Consider the following 19,907-nt stretch of genomic DNA (forward strand, 5'->3'; position numbering starts at 1 on the left):
GATACTCCACCTGTCCTTTGAGCTGGTCCAGTGTTGCTGGAGGGCTATGCTTGCTGCCTTGGTCTGCACTGGCAGCTGTGCTTTCTTATGAGCTCACCGGCATATGTTCTGTGGTATCAGATTTTGAATGTTTCTTAGTTTAATCAAAGTTGGGCATTTCTGTTTCCATTTTTTGTTATTTTTAGCTATCTATGGAAAGATCAGAACAGAAATATCTTTAATATTAAAACTAGACATTTCCAGAATTCTGAAATTATTTTGCATCTTTGAAGGATCTTAAATTTTGAATATTCATCTTATCTGTTTATATTTTCTTATACACTACCATTCATCATAATCTTACTGTTTTTTGACTTAATTCAAAAAATTTCTGAGCCGTTGAATTATACAAATTAACATATAAGATGGAGATTTCCACTGCATACTTTCCAGCAAAAAACACAGTGTTTTTTTTTTTTTTCTATGAGGAGACTAAAAAAAGAGGTTGGTTTTCTGTACATATTTAATATATTTCATTGATTATCACTTTTTCCCCATTCTTTGGATATAAGAGACCTGTTATTAGGTTTGAAAGTGTCTTACATAAAACTTCATTTCTTTAAATTAGGATTTCATAGGGAAGGGCCAGGTTAGACCCAGCCTTTTCTTTTTTCTTTTATTTATTTATTGTTTTAGAGATAGGATTTCTCCATCTTGGTCAGGCTGCTCTCGAACTTCTGACCCCAGGTGATCTGCCTACCTTGGCCTCCCAAAGTGCTGGGATTAGGTGTGAGCCACTGCGCCTGGTGAGACCCAGCCTTTTCTGAGTTACTGCTCATACACTGAAATTCTTAAAATGGAAGTTTATGTCCTAGTTGCCATTGTCTTATGGGTGCCTTTGAGAGCAAGTCAGAGAGTGGTGGTTTCTCTGTCTGGCTGATGCCTGTTAGTCATTTGATTTAGTCTGGATTGGGACTTTTCTGTTGAGGGCCAGATAGTAAATATTTTTGGCTTTGTGGCTTATATATCTCTTGCAGCTACTTAGCTCTGCAGTTGTAGTGCACAGGCAGCCATAGACAATATGTAAATGAATTACGAGCCTATATTCTAATAAAGCTTTAGTTACAGAAACAGGTGATGGGCTGGATTTGGCCCATAGGCTAGTTGCCAACCCCTAGTGTAGATGGTCTGTTTTGGTAGTTTCTTTGAGAAATGATGTGTTCTGCTGTTAGGTACTGATGCTTATAGATGCCAGCTTTGGGTTTGAAATGGAAATGTTTGAGTTTCTAAACATCTGTCGAGTACATGGCTTTCCTAAAATTAATGAGAGTTCTCACCCACCTCGACTCTTTCAAGCATAATAAGCAACTGAAGAAGACAAAGAGGCGATTAAAACACAGGTTCTGTACAGAAGTTTACCCAGCAGTAAGAGAAATAATTGTTGGATACTAACAGTGTAATACTTTTAAAATAGACTGAAGAGACCAGGTGCAGTGGCTCACACCTGTAATCCCAGTACTTTGGGAGGCAGAGGCGGGCAGATCACTTGAGGTCAGGAGTTTCGAGTTCAGGGCAACGTGGCCAAACCCTGTCTCTAATAAAAATGCAAAAATTAGCCAGGTGTGGTGGTGTGCATGTGTAATCCCAGCTGCTCGGGAGGCTGAGACATGAGAATTGCTTGAATCTGGGAGGCCGAGGGTGCAGTGAGCTGAGATCGTGCCACTGCACTCCAGCCCAGTTAACAGAGTGAGACTCCATCTCAACAAAAAAAGAAAGACTGAAGAGACATTAGTAAGCTTCTCTATAGGATTCACCTCCTAATTTCCTTTGTGTGTGTATTCACAGTCTCTGGAAGAGTTCCCTCAAGAGACTGCTTATTCTGAGCCTCTTGGTGCATCTCATTTGTCTCTGTACCTGCTGCACAAGGCAGTGTCTGGCTGTTTTGGGGTTGGGACTTAATAGAGGATATCAGGAGTTTTTGCAGTTACAGGACCAGGCACTGCCCCTTCCTTTCCATAATGCTCTGGTTGATCGGCCACAGAACCGTTTCTGTGCTCACTTCCCTGTCATCATCATTCTTAGACACCTCTGCTCAGCTGCAGAGCAGTCTGCCTCTGTGGGGTTCTAATAAGTCCTGAAAGAAGCCAGCAAGGCTCTGGAAGCCTCAGGACAGTGGTTTGCTGGAAGTCTCCCTTCTTATGATTGCTTGTTGTTTAGAGCTTTTATTTTGTGGCAGTATTGGTAAGAATTTATTTTTTAATTTTCCCTTAATGTTTAGGGTGCCAAGCTGTTCTATTTTTTCTGGAGTGGTGCATGGAGAATATCAAAACCAGGAAATCCACAATCTGGTCTGTTCTATTACAGTTATGAAGTTAGGCCTCTCACATGCCAAACTTCTCACCCTTATATCTTGGCAGACAGGTAAAAAGTGATTGTAAACTTTTTCTTCCTGGGCCTTTAAAAAGGCTAGAAAAAGAAAAGAACAGTGATAGGATTTATTTCATGCCTATTTGAATAGCGGGGATAGAAGTGCAGTTGATGGAAAATGTCTACTTATTGCTCCAAGTTGCTATGCCTTTGGGAGCAAATTAATTATGAGATGTTTAGGAAAATGGGAGGACTTGGAAGCATTTAAGGCTACAGGATGTGGCTCCATCCTACATTCAGCCTCGGTTTTCAGTGATGCTGCCTTGTACCCATGTGTTTGAATTCTTCATGTGTGCCTTCAGTTTCCTTCCTTTGTGCTCTTCCTCATGTGGTTTTCTCAGCCTGGAATTCCCTTTTTCACCTGCCAGAATCCACCTCACAGTAAAAATCCCAGAGTACAGGCTCGCCCTCTTCCAGAAGGGGATTTTCTGAATATGTTCTTCACTTTTCCCTGACCCCAAGTGAACATCTCCCTGTGTGGTGTCTTATGGAATGAATGTCATTTTCAGCCTAGAGACACAGTTGTGTGTCTGTCCCTTTTCCTCTGGTGGATGGTGAACAGTGATTCCTTATTTCTGCATTTTCTAGTCTAAACGACGTGCTTAGTGGACAAGAGTGTGATGAGTCACTGACACATGAAAGGAGGGATAGGAAGTTCTGGCATTCATTTCTGCTGTATGACTGAATTTGTTTTTCTGGGATGGAATATTTGACAAACCCAGAGGATATCCAAACAAACATCAGATGTGACTGGCAGATGTCACTTTATGGTTATTTAAGAGGAGAGCACTTGAAAAGTAAAAGCAAGATTCACATGCCAGGTATTGTCTTGTTAGAACATGCTAGAATTACATATAGGATTCTCAGGATGGCGTTATTTCTCAGGAAAACTGAAAAATGACCAAACAAGGGAAGATGGCCTTGCTGGAGGTTTCAAAAGTAACCCAGCTCTGTGTAGGCCTGTAACTGTGTTATCGAATCCCCTCCTCTCTGACTTCTTGTCTTGTAGCTAGAGGGGCACTGTTCCAGTGTGGCACAATGCCCTTCTTTAGTGTCATGGTTTAAGCCCTTGGATTATGGATCATTTTTACCCCCACAGTCAACAGTAGATACTTACTGACTCGTCCGCTGAAACTGGCTTTTTAAAAGGGAACTGTCTTCTAGGGGTAGGAGATTTCACTGTGAGTGACATCAGATTCCTCCCAGACCCTTATGCTCTTCCTGAACAACAGAAGAAGCGCTGTTTAAGTGAGAAGGAGAAGCTGGTTTATGCACCTCTTTTTTGAGTTGGGGGTGTGCTGTATGACAAAGACACTGTCTATGTTGACCTTGGTGGCAGCCACGGTTTTCAGGCATTGGTAAGACAGGAGTCATTGCTGTGAACTCCCATTCTTCCTTCTGAATCTATTTTTTAATCACAAAAGTAATATACTCAGCTTTTATTTATTGAAGACTTTTCTCTTGTACTTAGAATACAGGCCCAAATGCATATTGTAAATATATAGAATTTAAAAAATACTTTTTTTTCATTGTACCAGGCAGAGTCCTGTCCTCCATGCCTCCTTGATCCATGGCCCCAGTGCAGGCACTGCTGCCAGTGTGGCGCTTACATGGCTCATCCTCGTTTCTACAAAATCAGTGTGCTTTCCAGTTCTCATTGGTCTTTCTCTCTTTCACAGTGGTCTCCTTTGTATTTTAAAGTAGGTTTCAAATGTTTATTTCTTAGTTCTCAAGTTGAATTGTATTGGGTTAAAATCAGGGTTATTTAAAAATGTTAGAAAAGCTAACATTGTGGTTGTAGCATTGGAACTGAGGTTTTTCTAGTTAGTTGTTTAGGTTATCAGGTTATATACTTCCTGAACTTTCGAAAAATTTAGTGGAGATGGGGATCCATTTCAGCCTTTGTTGTGAAGATTTTCTTTTCTGCTTTTTGAGGCATTAAGAAAGGTTCTCAGGAAATGTGTCTGAGCTAATTTTGAGAAACTGAGACAAACCAGTGTCTCTCCAGGATCTTTGTACCTTCTTCACGTCCTCCTTCTTGGTGGTCTTGACAGGATGAGGTGGGGTCCACCTATGAGCTGGTCCAGAGTCTCACTCTACCCACTCCGTTATTGATGGCAAGATGGCTTCAAGATGAGTGACACCGTTTTCTTATTCCAAGTCACTTGGGTGAGAGGATATAGATAATCATGGGTAAGTCTGCTTTTTTTTTCTATTTTTAATAAAAGGTTGTATTACAGAAATGTGTTCTGTCATCAGACAACATTTTCGTGGGATTCATTCCAGGTTGTTTTGTTTCACTTTGTGTGTACATGTGTCTCTGAGGGCTGTTCACTTACCTGACATTACAAGGGAGTATTTTCTTGAAGTAAAATACAGGATGCATTTTTCAGCAGATCCCAAATGTTCCTCAAGTACCACACCATCTTCCATAGGTTGCTTTTTGCTTTTTAAGAGACCTGAGGCCAACTGGCTTTCTTTTGGTGAACAAAACACTAGAGCAGAGTCAGAGAGTTTGTGGCTGTTCAGAAGCCACAGAGTTTTGTTTAGATTTTCAAAGTTTTATTTAGATTATGTTGTATTATCTCCTGTGGGTAGGTTTCCTCTGATGTATGGCTTATGTGAATTATTTTTCAGTCTGGGTTGGGAATTTGTATTTCTTTATACATAGTGGATGTTTGTAAAACATGGTTTTGTTGTATTGATTTATGACTCCCACTAAAATTCATCTGAAAAATTTGAGATTATCTAGTATGTAATTTCTTACGCTGTGCATAAACTAGCACAGTGCCTGACAGATACGAAGTGTTTGTGGAAAGATCACTTTTTTTTTTTTTTTTTGAGACAGTCTTGCTCAGGTGCCAAGTTGGAGTGCAGTGGCATGATCTCAGCTCACTGCAACCTCCGCCTCCCGGGTTCAAGCAGCTCTGCCTCAGCCTCCCCAGTAGCTGGGACTACAGGCGTGAAGATCACTCTTATAATGAGTGTTATGAGTTATTATCATTTTTGCACATCCTCCTAGTCATCCTTGTCTACAAAAATATAGACAAATAAATCTGCCTGCTAATATAGTTACAGTTTAAATACATAATTTGTTTCTATATGCTGAGCATTTCCTTTTTCTATACAGTGTTTATGTAGTTATCATTTTGTTATTATTTGTGTCTATTTGTTTGTTTGTTTTTGAGATGAGGTCTCACTTTGTCTCCCAGGCTGGAGTGCAGTAGTGTGATTGTGCTTCACTGAGCCTTGAACTCCCAGGCCCAAGTGATCCTTTCGCTTCAGTCCCCCAAGTAGCTGGGACTACAGGAGTATGGGAGCCTTTAGCCTGTCTCTTGTGTCCTTTCAACCATTCCTGGCTAATTTTTGTATTGTTTTCTAAAGATAAGTTCTCACTATTTTGCCCAGGCTGGTCTAGAACTCCTGGGCTCAAGCTGTCCTCCTGCCTTGACCTACCTAAGTCCTGGGATTACAGATGTGAGCCACTATGCCTGGCCTATTATTGCTGTATTCTAACATTTATCTCTTATGGTATGATTTTTAGTTTTTTCTAATTTATGTTTTCATAATTTTATATATAGTGCTATGTTAAACAGCTTCTTGCAGTTGTCTTTCATCCTGTGATTTTAGCCTCCCGATGATTCTTTGCTATCAATTATGGCACTGGTGACTTAAAATGGATGTTCTTTATCTGTCTCTCCTCTTACATTTGTTAGCTGGCATTTTTAACAAAGAGCTTTCACTTCTCCCCTTTATTTCAGTATCACTGCTGACTAATGCACTTGCGTTTTATTCCATGGGTTATTTTCCATTAGTACATTATCCTTTCTGATGCCTAAGCTGTCCCAGATTCAGCTGTGGGAGCCTGCAGCTGGTCTCCTGTGTCCTTTCAACTATCTCTGTTAGCCTTTGAATGTTTCTTACTTTCTGACAGAAAAAAGAGGATCCATGCTCATTTTGTCTTCTTTCTGCCTTGGGCCTGACTCAGCCATTTCTCTTAAGGATCATGTGTTTTTAGCTTAGAAATTAATCAGCTTGCCAAAAGATCTACAAAACACTAACTTCCCTTTAGAGCAAATCTTTTCTAAAATTAGACTTATTTTTATTTTTTAAAAAAGGATTATTTCTTTATTCTCTCTTTAAGTTCTTTTGAACTGTGGTATTAGAAACCACACCTGAGTTTGCTTATTAACTCTTCCAATGTTTATCAGATCATTTTTTCCCTCTGCTATATCATCTTAAACAATTCCTTGACATTTTCTGTTTCTTTGTATTTTCATTGACTATATTACTGTTTCTAGATGAGCTGATTAATATACAAATTGATTTTTTTTGTATTTCCTTGGTAATAATATAGGCTGTTGATGCCAAAGGAGGAAAAACAAATGGACTTGAAAACTGGTCAAATGCATTGGAAAGCTGTTTTTGGAAATGAAGATGGATCTGGAGATGGTGACGATGAAGAAGATGATGAAATGTCTGAAGATGATGGGTTGGAAAACGGCTCTAGTGATGAGGAAGCAGACGAGGAGGAAAATGCTGAGGTGACTGATGAGTGTATGACTGCTAAGGGCATCAAACGACGGAAACTTGAGGAGTTAGAAGAAGACAGTGAAGTAGATTTGCCAGCATTTGCTGACAGCAACGATGACCTTGAGAGGAGCTCAGCAGAAGAAGGGGAAGCGGAGGAAGCTGATGAAAGCAGTGAAGAAGAGGACTGCTCTGCAGGAGAGAGGGGCATTTCAGGATCAAAGGCTGTTGGAGAACGTAGTAAAACAGAGCTGTCGCCAGCTAATCACTGAAGTGACTGTGTGAATCTGGAGAAGTCTTTGCCAATGAAGAAAGCAGCCCTTGGCCGGGCGCCATGGCTCGTGCCTATAGTCCCAGCACTTTGGTAGGCCGAGGTGGGCAGATCACAAGATCAGGAATTTGAGACCAGCCTGGCCAATATGGTGAAACTCTACTAAAAATACAAAAGTAAGCTGGGGGTGGTGGTGGATGCCTATAGTCCCAGCTACTGGGGAGGCTGAGGCAGGAGAACTGCTTGAACCTGGGAGGCAGGGGTTGCAATGCTCTGAGATTGTGCCTTTGCACTCCAGTCTGGGTGACAGAGTAAGACTCTGTCTCAAAAAAAAAAAACAAAAAACAAAAAGCAGAAAGCAGCACTCACCACTTCCAATGCTGGGCATTGCACAGCTGAAGATGCATTTGCATCTGAAGATGAATCTGAAGAAATCTCCTCACTTAGTGCAGAGGAAGAGGACTCAGAAAATCAAGAGGCTCTTAGGAAAAAGCTTTCATGCATTTTCAGGTGGGCGGTGGTCAGAAACTGGGGTCAAGGAACTTAATTGATGAGACCAGTGATCAAGAAGATTTACTCAAAGAGGAAGAAGATTACAAGGAAGAAAAAAAATGATTCCACAGAAACTTCAGGAAAGCTTCAATTTAGTTGGTTGCTGCTATGAACTTGGCTCTCGAAATGGTACCCAAAGGCATGTCTACATTTGGGGGTCTGCTGATTTTTTTAAGATTTTGGTAACTGTTGAGATGCTGCATTGTGGATGGTCTTGAGGGAGGGGAGACACGTAAACAAGCCTCACTGGAGGTTGGTGTTGGTCGTTTCAGGTGTCCTCAAGTGGAAGGAAGACCTTTCCAGAAAGGCAGCTGAGGCCTTTCTGAGGCAGCAGGAAGCAGCTCCAAACCTCCGAAAGCTTATTTATGGGACAGGTAAAGAATTCAGATTCAGACCTGGAAATGTTTCAGTTTCTCTGATTATTTTCTGAAAGGAGGTGAGAGAATTGGTTGAAGGATTGGGCTGGTATTGTTGACAACCATAATCTCTGGCCATCACATTTTCTGTTTGACAGATGTCTTTAATCATCAACTTACAAGGAACACACATTGGTCTTGTGAAGTAAACTTATGGGTTTGCTGTAAAACTTGATGCAAATACCGTCCATTGCATCATGTTATGTCCTCTATTTAAAAGTCCTTCATGAGAAATTTTTTGGTAGAATTTAATGCCAGAAAAATATTTCTGCCCATAAAAATATTTATTTTTTTTGTTTCTAAGAATAACTCTGTGTAACACATTTTGTTCTCCCTTTTGCCCTTGTCCTCTGATTTTATGCTTTATTAAACTTTCCTATATGTTCTTTGTGGTAGAACTAATGCAAAAATAAGTATATAGTTGTGACCTTTATATTGTGCTCCCTGGTTACTGCACGATGAGATCAAGGCCACATGGTGAGACATTTGGGCTCAGCAGACTGAAATGGGAGGGTTGTCGTGTACTGATTTTTATTCAGGTTTTATCTAGGTACTCTTAGTAACGAGAGGCTAAATACTCTTTAGAGCTCTTCTTTGTAATCTAAAGCTCTGCCTTTAAATGTCGCTTTCCTCCCTTGATCCCTAATATTCTCAATCCTTCTCGACCACTTAGCTACTGCCGTGCAGGATCGCAGAAGCCCCCACACATGTAAAGCAATAGCTTCCTGGTCTCTTTTCACTTGTGGCTGACCTGGCCTCTCAGTGCTGACTCATGTGGCCATCGCCATACCCCGCACAGACAGAGACCCTCAGTTCCTGAGTTCCAAGACTCATGGCCTAAATGGTTGGAAACAATGAGTCCTTAGGGCTGTAGGTGTTTTTTTCTTTTCTCAGTTTTCTGCCATGGTGTTCTCTTTAGTGACAGAAGATAACGAAGATGATGATGATACCCGAGAAGAACTTGGAGGGCTATTTCACGTCAACCAGCCTGACAGAGAGTGTAAACACAAGCCTGCCTCTTTGGACTGCTCCAGATTTCTTGTGGAGGCGCCCCTTGACTGGGATTTAGAGGAGGTAAGGGGGTGGTACGTTTGATTTATCAGAAAATTAGAGAATTGTTCTAGAATAAGATTATCTGATGTCAGTATTGCTTACCTGTTGTTGGCTTCCTTTTTTTATAGGATTACAGGTCATCTAGATATTGTAGTGGGCACTTCATCCTAAGCAATAACATGATCTGAGTTTAGTTAGACCACGTGCACGGCCCACATAGGACAGGTTTCCAGTGTGGACAGTCGCACAAATCTTTATTTTGAAGCATCACGCATAAGTTTTTATACATCTGATGTATTTTGCATCTTATCACTAGGATACACATAGCATCCCTGAGTTAACATTTATAGTTTCTGCTATTTGTAAGCATACAGAAATCTGTGATACCTGTAAACGTTCTTCTTGCATCTCACCACTTTGTAGTCATACTGGAATTCATTCAGTATTGAAACTTGCCACAGCTTACCCTCCTCTTAGACTTTTTCTCTTTCACTCTCTCTTTTATTTATTTTTTTTTGAGACCGATCTTGCTCTGCATTCCAGGCTGGAGTGCAGTGGCATGAGGGTATGGCCCAATGGAGTCTCGACCTCCTGGACTTAAGGGATCTTTCTACCTCAGCCTCCATAGTAGCCAGGACTATAGACATGAGCTACCAGGCCTGATTAATTTTTGTGTTTTTTGTAAAGACAATGTTTCACCATGTTGAGCTAGAGTCTCCAACTCTGGGCTTGAGTGATCTTCCTGTCTTCTCCTCCCAGAGTGCTGGGATTACAGGAGTGAGCCATCGCATCAGCCCCTTTCTCTATATTCTCTTCTGGAATGTTCTGATCTTCCAAAGGCTGCCTTGTTTTTTGTCAGTTCATCTTGGCTTAGATGTCACTTCTCATAGAGGCCCAGTTGCTCTCATCTTGCCTGTTATAATTGGCCACGTAATAATGCACTTTATGAGATTTTATTGAACCATTGTTGATGGTGAAATTTCATACATCTGTAGAAAACCATGTAAAAACAATTGTTTAACTTTATGGGTTGCCAGAAGGTGAGTACCCCTGTACTCAGCACTCAGGCTGGGAAACCTAGCCTTACTGCTTGATTGCGACACCAGCCACGGTCCTCTTCCTCCCTGTAGAAAGAGGTGTGGTCCAGCCTCTTATGGTGATTCTTTCCTTTTCTTTCTGATTTTCATGACTGTTTTTTAGTCTCTCTTTTAAAATTTTTAGTCAACATTCTTCCTTCCCATTTCTTTTTTTGGTTACATTTTATTTAAGAAACCAAGTGGTTGGTCTGTTGAGTTTCTTGTCTTCTGGATTTTGTGGATTGCTTTGCATCCCTCTGCAGTTTCTCAGACCCTCCTGTATTTCCTGTGAATGGGTATGGAGCAATACTGATAGAACTTCTGTGGTGAGCAGAATGTATATCTGAGGTGTGAGTTGTGGCTACTTGTGGCTACTGAGCACTTTAAATGTGGCTGGTGAGTCTGGAGAACTAAATTTTAAATTTTGTTTCATCTTAAATAAGATCAATTTGAATAGCCACGTGTTTCTAGTTACCCGATGGACAAAACACCTGGCAGTTGGATAGGATTTAAATTTGATTTTTATTTTTCAGCAAACATCTTCCTAGGTGGTGGTGTTTTCTTATTAGGAGGCATATAAAGACCAGTTTTAATGGTGTTAGATGGAGACATGTTCTCATCTGCCATACACTGCCATACACTGGGGCAGCAGCCAGTGATTTGGACTTCATGGCATAGATGGAAATTTCCAGGTTTTCTAGGTGGTGGGCAGAAGCCTCACTTTTTAAGAAACTCCCCAACTTCACCCCTGCCAATGAAGACATCGCTTGAGGATACTCCTATCAGTGTTAAGTAGAAGAGATCGTTTCTCAATGTTGAATTTCAGGCAAGGAAGCTAGCTCCTGCGTATCAGGGTGGCGTTGCTTGGGCTGAGACAGGTCTAGACAGCTTGGTCTGAAAAGGGGCTCAAGGAAGTAGCTGTGAAAGGCCCCTGGGATGTTTTCTGCTCCTTTCTCTGCAAATCTCCTGGAAGAAGATCCTGTTAGTTACTATGGGTATGGGGGGTGTGTGTGTGTTCATCACTTGTTTTGTTTTTGTTTTTATTTTTCTGCATAAAGTCTGCAGGAGGCTTGCCAATAGTATCTTGATGTTTTCTGAAAGCAGAGCCAATGTGCACACTCCAGGGCCTGAGGCTGCAATTCTGTGGTATTTGCCGAGGGCTGGTGTGTACCTGCAGACCGTGTGATGGGGTTCAGGGCCAAGGAACACTAGTTTCTGTGTTAAAAAGATATTTTATTCAACTGGATAACAGGCCAAGTCTGGTGGAGAAAAGGTCTACTCTGCTATAGGATGGGGCAGCAGCCTGCAGTTTAGAACACTGTTGTGTGTCTGGAAATTTCCAGGGCCTCCAGTTGCTGGCAGAAGGCCAGAAGGTAGGGTGCATTTGTCTGCAGATCAGCAGAGGGGTTGGGCTCATCCCGACATGATCTTGGCCATGTGCAGACTCTTGAGTTTGCAAGGTTGGTTGTCTTGACTGACACTGCTGTAGGAGGACATAAGAGGCTAAGGGTGACGCAACTGTAGGCTGTGCAGTTGATGTTCACAGGGAGATTCCTTGATGCCTGTGACAAAAGGAAAGATTGAAATGCTTAGGGGTGGGAAGAGGCAACAAAAGCCTACAGAATCTGTTGTTCTCAGTTCATCTCCCATTCTAGTCCAATCGTGTCCTAACATCCTTAGCTACCAATCACAGAGCAGACTCTGCATTTGTGTTCATGTGCCCTTGGATGCTGGAAGGTTCAGATTGGTGCCCCAAGCATCTGTGCCTGTAATTGCAGTTTCAATGGGCTCAGGACCAAGCTAAATGGCCTCCAAGCTTCCTCCAGTTTCGGGCCACGTGCATCTGCAATATACTCCCCTGGCCTAGGTCTTCCCTGCCTCTTCTTGCCAGTTGGGTCAGATCCAGCTTATTAAGCAGCATTCTCTGAGCTTTAATAGAACTGGCTCAGACCAGTTGGAGACTTTTTAAAAGACATATTATTATTTTAGAGTAGTTTTAAGTGTACAGCAAAATGGAGTGCAGAGTCCAGAGTTGCCATATGCCCTCAATTCATGTACACTCTTGGGTCACTCCACTAACAACCTCCTACAACAGAGTAGAATATTTATTATAGTCAGTGAACTTACATTGACACATCATCATCACCCAGAGTGATAGCCTTGGCGGTGCACATTCTGAGGGTTTGCAGAAATATATAAGGAGAATGAAATGTATAATGAATGTATCATTATACCTGTTATGTCCCGCAGTTTATTTTCACTACTGTAATTATCTTGTGGTCTATTTATTTGTCCCTTATTTTCCTAACCACTGGAAATCACTAATCTTTTCAGCTCCATAGTTCTGCATTTTTCTGAATGTTATGTTCTTGGAATCATAGAGTTAGGTAACTTTCCAGATTGGCTTCTTTCAGTTAGTAGTGTGCATTTAAGACTCCTCAGTGTCTTCTGATGGCTCAGTAGCTCGTTTCTTTTTATAAGTAATTAATATTTCATTTTCTAAATATGCCACAGTCGTATTTATCAGTTAAGCTACTGAGGGACAACTTGGTTCCTCCTAAGTTTTGGGGGCTGTTTTAAAAAGTGTTCAGGTTTTTACATGGACATAAACTTTCTGGTCATTTGGATAAAGATCTAGGGAGTGCAACTGCTACATCACATATAGGAGTATGTATAGTTTTGTAAGAAACTGCCCATATTAGGAGAGTCTTTACGATGGTAGAGGAGAACATGGTAACATACTGAAGAATCAGTCCAATGAAGGAGATAGAACTTGAGGCTCTAGAAAGAATGATGTAACCATGAGAGCTGTTAAAAGATACAATTTAGGCACATTCAAACATTAGGCATGTTGAGCTTCCAGAAATGTACAAACCAGGGAGCTGTGGGCTGCAAGCAGCTCAGAGCTCCAAAGGAGAGGCTTGGGGAGGGTTGGGGTGGAAAGAATTTTACATGGTGAATATAGAAGAAAAAGAAAATGCTTGATTGGGTAAAGTGGAGCAATGGCCTCATTTGGATCATTACAGTGGAAAGTCTCTAGTTAGTTATTAGTTGGTGGTTTCTGATGGGTTAAGATTAAGTTTCCTTTTACTATTTTCACTGAGTCAAGTTTTGGTTTGTTTAAGGAAGAACTGAGCACACTGGAGCCACCTCAGCTTCATGGCCATCAGTTTATCTGATTATTTTTAACAGAGAAGATTCTTTTAAAAATATCTGTTGCCCGTCCTGGAGTGCAGTGTTGTGTCACTGCAGCTTCAACCTTCTAGGCTCAGGTGGTCCCCAGTGCTCCCCATCCTGAGTAGCTGGGACTACAGGCATGTGCCACCATACCACCATGCTCAGCTAAATATTTGTTTGTATTTATTTTAGAGATGGGGTTTCCCTAAGTTGCGTATGCTTATTTCAAAGGCATGGGCTCAAATAATCTGCCTGCATTGGCCTCCCCAAGTGCCGGAATTACAGGCCATCTAAATCTTCTATCTCAGATTTGCCTTTTGACAAAAGGAGGGGTATTTTTTCTGACATGATGAGACAGAGAAAGATGAGGTAGGTGCATTCTGTGCATATTATTTCTTAGGTGACTGGAAGATGATTGACTCTTGCCTAACAGGATATATTTTCTCCTTGAATGATTTGGCAAGATATCAGAGGAGAGAAGTTGAATAAAAGTTAGAAGAACATAGAAAAAAATTGGTTGTACATGTTGAGTTTCTGAAGAAATTATGTCATTGGAGACATAAAACTTTTATTGATTTCTGGAAATATTTAGGGCCAGTTGTGTAAGTAATTTGAATTCATGATGATACCTTTGACCACTTTTTAATATTTTCCGGGTTCAGCTGAGTGGTGTCACTGAGCCAATAGAATGTGGGGCTTATCCAGGGATGAGATTTTGCTGGAGAAAGGACGAGCAGTAAGTCAGGGAGCTTAGGTAATTATGAGAAAATGACTGTCTAAAATTGCTTAGGTAGAAGGAGACAGATTGGATTTTTGTGCTGGGAAAGAGGGATGTGGGTGTGTATGTGAGATGTGGTGTTCATTCTCCTAAGAGAGAAAATGAGGGAATTAATGGCTGTAGTTCTGGACAAGGTGGAAAACTCTTAAAGTGGAAGTATTGGGGCAAGTGCTCTGATAGGCTGGGATGATGCAGTCAGTGCCTTTACCTGGAAATCAGTAGAATGTTAGCAGTCCAGGCTCAAACCTTGTGAAAAACAAGTGGAGAAAAGGAAATCCCTCACAGCAACTGGTGCCATAATCAAGACAGAATGTTTTCAGAATAAATGGAGTTTCCTGCTTTCAGCCCCAGGTGGTAGCTATTGTCTGCCCTGATGATATGTGATAATGATTTGTGATCCTGATATCTTAAAATGGGATCACTCTTCTCCAGTAGAATGAAGTCTATAGTGAAGTTGTCCCCCTATCCCCAAAGAGATAAACACATATGAATGGACTAAGGTGATAACAACTACTGCTTCCTGGGGTCATGAGAGATCTGAAATGAACTGATAGGAAGTGAAAGGTGGCTGAGAAAATGAGAAGGGACCTATCTGTAGAGGATTATAAAACCAGTGAAGACAAGATCTTGTCTAAGATGTTTTCAGAAGCTTTGTACATGAGAATTCTAAGGACTTCTCCAGACATGGTGGCTGCTGTTGGGATCTCTGGCCAAAAAGAGCATCTTACCAGCATCCAAAGGGCTTCTAGACCCGCTGGACTCTTCTGGATGTACATTTGTCTCTCGAGCCGTCGCTGTGGTTTTTTGCCCCCTTTATTACTGCCTGTGTGTAGAATAATTGCTTAATTGGTAGTGTGAAGATTTCTTGATAAATGGTAAATCTGAGCATATGTAATTGGCTGCAGTGTCGTTGTGAAACTTCACAGCTTTGGTCAGTGTCAGCACAGCTAGGCAGCTTGTATCTAAAGCATATATCAGTAGGCATAGTCTACAGGCACCTAATGTCTCAGGTACTTTAACAGTCACTAGTGAGTGTATCTCCAAGGAATAGTCCAACAACACATGGCTGGCCTGACTCAAGGTAACTCTATGTCCAATCTAGGGTCATACTGAGTGGACATCTGCCAACCAGAGGTCATTCCCCCTGCCTGCCATTGAGCTGTGCAAAAGTGACTGGGTGTAAGCAGACATGAGTGCACTTGCTCAAGTCACTATTTGCCTTTTCTGAGGACATCGTACTCAGGATCTAGGTCATTGTGCCTTATTGGAGTCCTACACATTTCACTTGCAAATTATATTTGAAAATTAAATTACTATGTTGCCAGTCATTCACAAAACATTTTTAAAAATTGCAATTCCAGAACCCATATTAACATCCAGTGACATGTAAAGCAATAGAGAAATATATTAGGCAAAAAGTTCTAGCAAAGAGCAGTCTGATACTGGCCTGATTACCTAAACTTAGGCATTGGTCACAGTAACTCACAGAGCTAAGAAAACTAAAAAGTACCAGTCTTGTTACTGAAGACATTAGGCGCTGTCAATTTAGATAGATATAAGATTTTAGCTTACAAAATATTACAACATTACCTGAAGAATATGTCCCTCTTCCAGAGAACCCAGGAGGTTATCATGATCCCTGGAAAGCCCGACCAGCAATAACAGTGAAAGTTACATAGGTGCATGAGTGCTGAAATATAATCTCTACTGAAAATTAGTTTTATACTAGGCAGGAATTACAGGACATACATAGAACTTTTGCTCACAAAGTCAAATCAGAGGTACAAATTCCATATGGTTTAGGAATAAATCATGGTAAATTTATTATGCTTATGGGAAGTGTAGTAGAACAAATAACTAGAATAGCAAATAACTCCAGGATTCATGATGAATTAATTGCTAGAGCACAAAATATCCAAGACCTTCCTGACTTATGATGGGGATGGGGTAACAGAAGTTGGAGGAGATAATACCCAAACATGATTCCCAGGTTTACCTAAACTGAACAATGGAAGACTGTAGAAGATGCCATTAAGATATCTTAAGAATGCTGAAGACTAATATTCACTTCTGATGGGACAGGACTTTGTAGGGCACCTGAAAAAATTCATATGAAAAACCACTTTTATAAAATGTCAAATTATGCTATCCAAGATGAAATTAATGAGTCACAACATTCACATAATATGCTGTACAACCCTGACCTCTTGACTGCCATAAAATGTTTCTTACTTGTAAACCAGTTTCATTTTATATTTTTTCTCATTTTTTTCTGTGCTCTTAGCTTAAGACAAGATCATTATAAACTTTTTGTTATGTTTTTCATATATGCTTATAAAGGGTTGTAAAATTTTGTTGTGATTATTCTTGCCTTAAGCTGAAATTTCCCTAACCTTTCTTTAAAGATTGTGGCATAGCATGCTAGTTTCCTTTCCATATCTAATTTTTTTCTTCTGTATTCATTACCCTAGCTATAGGATTATGTCACCTGAACCTCCCCTGCAGCTAGGTATGGCCATATGACTAAGTTTTAAGCCAATAATTTGTAAGCACTGTGCTATGAGTACCTTCAAAAAAACTTTCCTCCTCCTTTTCTTTCTGTATCCTAATGTTTGGAATGAAGATCCAATAGCTGGAGATCAATATAATCCTGCAATGCAGGTAGGAGTGATGGGCAACACAGTCTGTTAACTCCCTTACTGGAAGATAAAGTTTTACAAGAATAAGAACCTTGTTTATGTTGGTCCAAACAATATCCGCAGCACATACACACAGTGTGCAGCATGTTTACTAAGGGCTCAAGTATTAAACGGGCATTGAATAAATGGATGAATTAATTAGTTCACTCTGTAATCATAAACAAGGTCTCAGCTCATTTCACAGGATCAAACTTCTGATTAATTCAAATCACACTACTCTCTCAGACTTGCCAATGTCATGGAAGGATAGGATTTTTTCTTAATGTACTTCAGTATTAAGAAGTATTGCCTTCAATCAAAGTGTTTTAAACTCTGTTTTCATAACAGTGCTTCCCCAAATTTTCCTGTTTAGAAAGTTTAAAATTCTTCCATTTTTAAAGTCATGGATATCTCTTTTTGAGTGTGTCTGTTGTTAAGTGCAGGCACTATTTTGTAACTTTGAATAGATATCATCTCAAGTCTATAAGAATTATTCAAAATAGTATCTAATGACATTTCTAGGTCATCAGACAATATTAACGCAGATTGTAGCCACTAGGTCCTCAGGATTGTACTTGATACTGGTTACCAAAACTGAACTTTCTTGAATTCTTTTTCCTTCCACTGTGGTGTCCCGCATTTGAACATATCACCTATTTTTGTCCTTAAACTTTATTTACATATTTTCAACAGAATTAAATTAAATATGAATCATGCCTCCTTCCCTGATTTTTGAAGTGACCCTTTGCTTCCTATGATAATGATTTTTCTAGTCCTTTTTGTAGTTACTTACATTAGAATTTGTAAATATTCACACATTTTAGAATTGCATATAATTTTCTTAATTATTTTTTCCTCTTCCCCTAAAGTTGTTGTTATTTCTCTTAACTCTGTGGGAAAAATTACGCCCATCTTTTACTTTTTGGATATACTTATTTATAAATGAACTCCTTGATTTTTGCTCAAATTGCTTTTCAAGTTGCCCACTTTTAGGGAAGATATGACTTGGGTTTTGTTTAGTGTATCAAGTTTTTTTTTTTTTTTTTTTTTTGGTTAGGTGTATCAAGAAGTGTGGGATTTTCTATAATAAAATCCTTTTTCCCACAGTAGTTTTTTGAAAAGTCTGTTAAAATAAAGGTCATCAGAAGATCTCTTCCTAAACCTTTCCTCTACCAGAAATATCTCGAGATACAAAGTCCTTTCTCCCTTCTTGCTTTTGTAGGAATCCAAAGCTAATCTGTTCCTTATCCAGATTGCATGCACCTGTGCCTTTTGGGGCCATTTGTGCATTCGTTCTTCCTTCTCTTCTAAACTCAAAAATGTGTTTTCTCTGTTGGCTCTTTCCCATTAACGTAGAAGTATACTCATGCTTTTGTTGAATCTTGGAATGAAAGGCTTTCTTTACCACATATTTCCCTTGAACCACTACTGCATCTCTCTTCTCAGCCAAATACTTGGGGAGAGAAGCCCTCAGTTTGTGTCATTGTTTTCTCACCTCCAGTTCGCTACTTTACCCACTGCCTGACATCCGGCTCACTCACTCATGCACAAGCCCAGTCACTAAGTTGCCATAGCTGATTTGTAGCTTTCCTGCCCTCCTGGCAAAATTTGACTCTGTGAATGGGTATAATTTATATTGAGTATCTGTTGACCAGGTACTATGCTAGGTGCTTCTGTTATGGAAATGAAAAGCAGACATTATCTCCCTTGTAATGACTAACAAGAACAGCCATTCCTGATCATACACAGGTCCTTTTGACTTCGAGTGCTCACTTTTGCAAGCTTTACTTAATGCCGTGTAAATCACCCTATTTTCCAGGTCTTCTTTCTTTCCAGTTCTCCTTACTATACACAACTTCTCAAGGCAGTCACTTCCACGCCCATGGCTTCAGTGGCTTTCTCTATTCTCTGGGGACAATAGAATTTTAAATGTTTTGTTTCATGTATTAGCTTTATTTTATGCAAGATGTCTCATTTCTATAACCATAGATTCATAGCTATTCCATGAAAATAATAAATGAAAACTGGTGATTTTTTAGCATGTAACTTTTAGGGAATTTCCCCAGTTAGTCTTAATGGTTTGATTTAGTATGTGTGTTATTTTTGAAAACATATGTTGGGATGTCACAAATGGACTTAGCCTGCAGAGATTTATATTCAACTTTTGACTAGAGGGTTCCATTTTAATGTGACACTGAGAGTGAAAAACTATCTTTTCCTCCTTACCTATTTCTCTTCCCACATTCTCTACTAGGTGGAAGACACCGCTACGTACCCAGTCTTCCCCAGCAGAGCCTGAGCTCTCCTCTATTTTCCCTCTTCTTTCACATCTCATGACCAAGCACTTCCTAGTCTGTCTCCCAAATGATCACAAACATTTTCCTCCACTTTTGTCACTGCCAGTGCCTTTAGCATTACTCTTCCTCTAGATAAAGTCTCTTAATTGGTCTTGTTGCTTCCTTCAATTCTTCTTTATTATCCAGACCACTCCCCACACATCTGGCAGAGACTCCTCACCCTTCTATGGTTCAATGACTCAAATTCTCAGCATAAAATTAAAACCACCCCAGCATCAAATTTGGGGTCAAATAGAGGTGGGCTTGTGTCTCAGTTTCATACAATGTCCAGCAGTGTGGTCTCAGAAAACAGGAACTCCTGAAGCCTTTGTTTGTATATCTGCCTACACTCATTTAGAGTTGGTACTGTTTTACACATACAGTGTCTGGCATGTAGAAGGAACTTAATCAGTGTTGAATGAAGGGGAGGCATTTTAAAATCCACATGAAAAAAAGGTTGTTCTGGCTGGAGCAGTGTTCATGCCTGTAATCCCAGCACTTTGGGAGGCCAAGGCAGGTGGATCACTTGAGGTCAGGAATTCGAGGTTAGCCTCACCAACATGGTGAAACCCCATCTCTACTGAAAATACAAAAATTAGCCAAGTGTGGTGGCGGGCTACTGTAATCCCAGCTA

General features: G+C 40.3%; 2 protein-coding genes across 2 annotated transcripts in view; both read left to right on the forward strand.

Moving 5' to 3' along the window:
• Positions 1-1,284: 1,284 nt before the first annotated feature.
• BMS1 (BMS1 ribosome biogenesis factor) lies at positions 1,285-7,345 on the forward strand. Its single transcript, XM_032267282.1, is given in 5 exon segments — positions 1,285-1,404; positions 3,516-3,764; positions 4,461-4,497; positions 4,500-4,599; positions 6,764-7,345. Coding segments are annotated over 5 exon segments (1,047 nt in total). The 3' UTR covers positions 7,305-7,345.
• A 9,635-nt stretch (positions 7,346-16,980) lies between these two features.
• Positions 16,981-19,907, forward strand: part of LOC116542388 (cyclin-Y-like protein 2) — a 36,237-nt gene continuing 33,310 nt past the window's right edge. The window contains exons 1-2 of the mRNA XM_032267276.1: positions 16,981-16,992; positions 19,787-19,790. The gene's annotated coding sequence lies outside the window, so the exon portion shown is untranslated. The remainder of the gene's footprint in view (positions 16,993-19,786; positions 19,791-19,907) is intronic.

This window comes from Sapajus apella, unplaced genomic scaffold (genome assembly GCF_009761245.1).
Source record: "Sapajus apella isolate SASKATOON/1434 unplaced genomic scaffold, GSC_monkey_1.0 scaffold167, whole genome shotgun sequence".
In the NCBI taxonomy this organism is placed as follows: domain Eukaryota; kingdom Metazoa; phylum Chordata; class Mammalia; order Primates; family Cebidae; genus Sapajus; species Sapajus apella.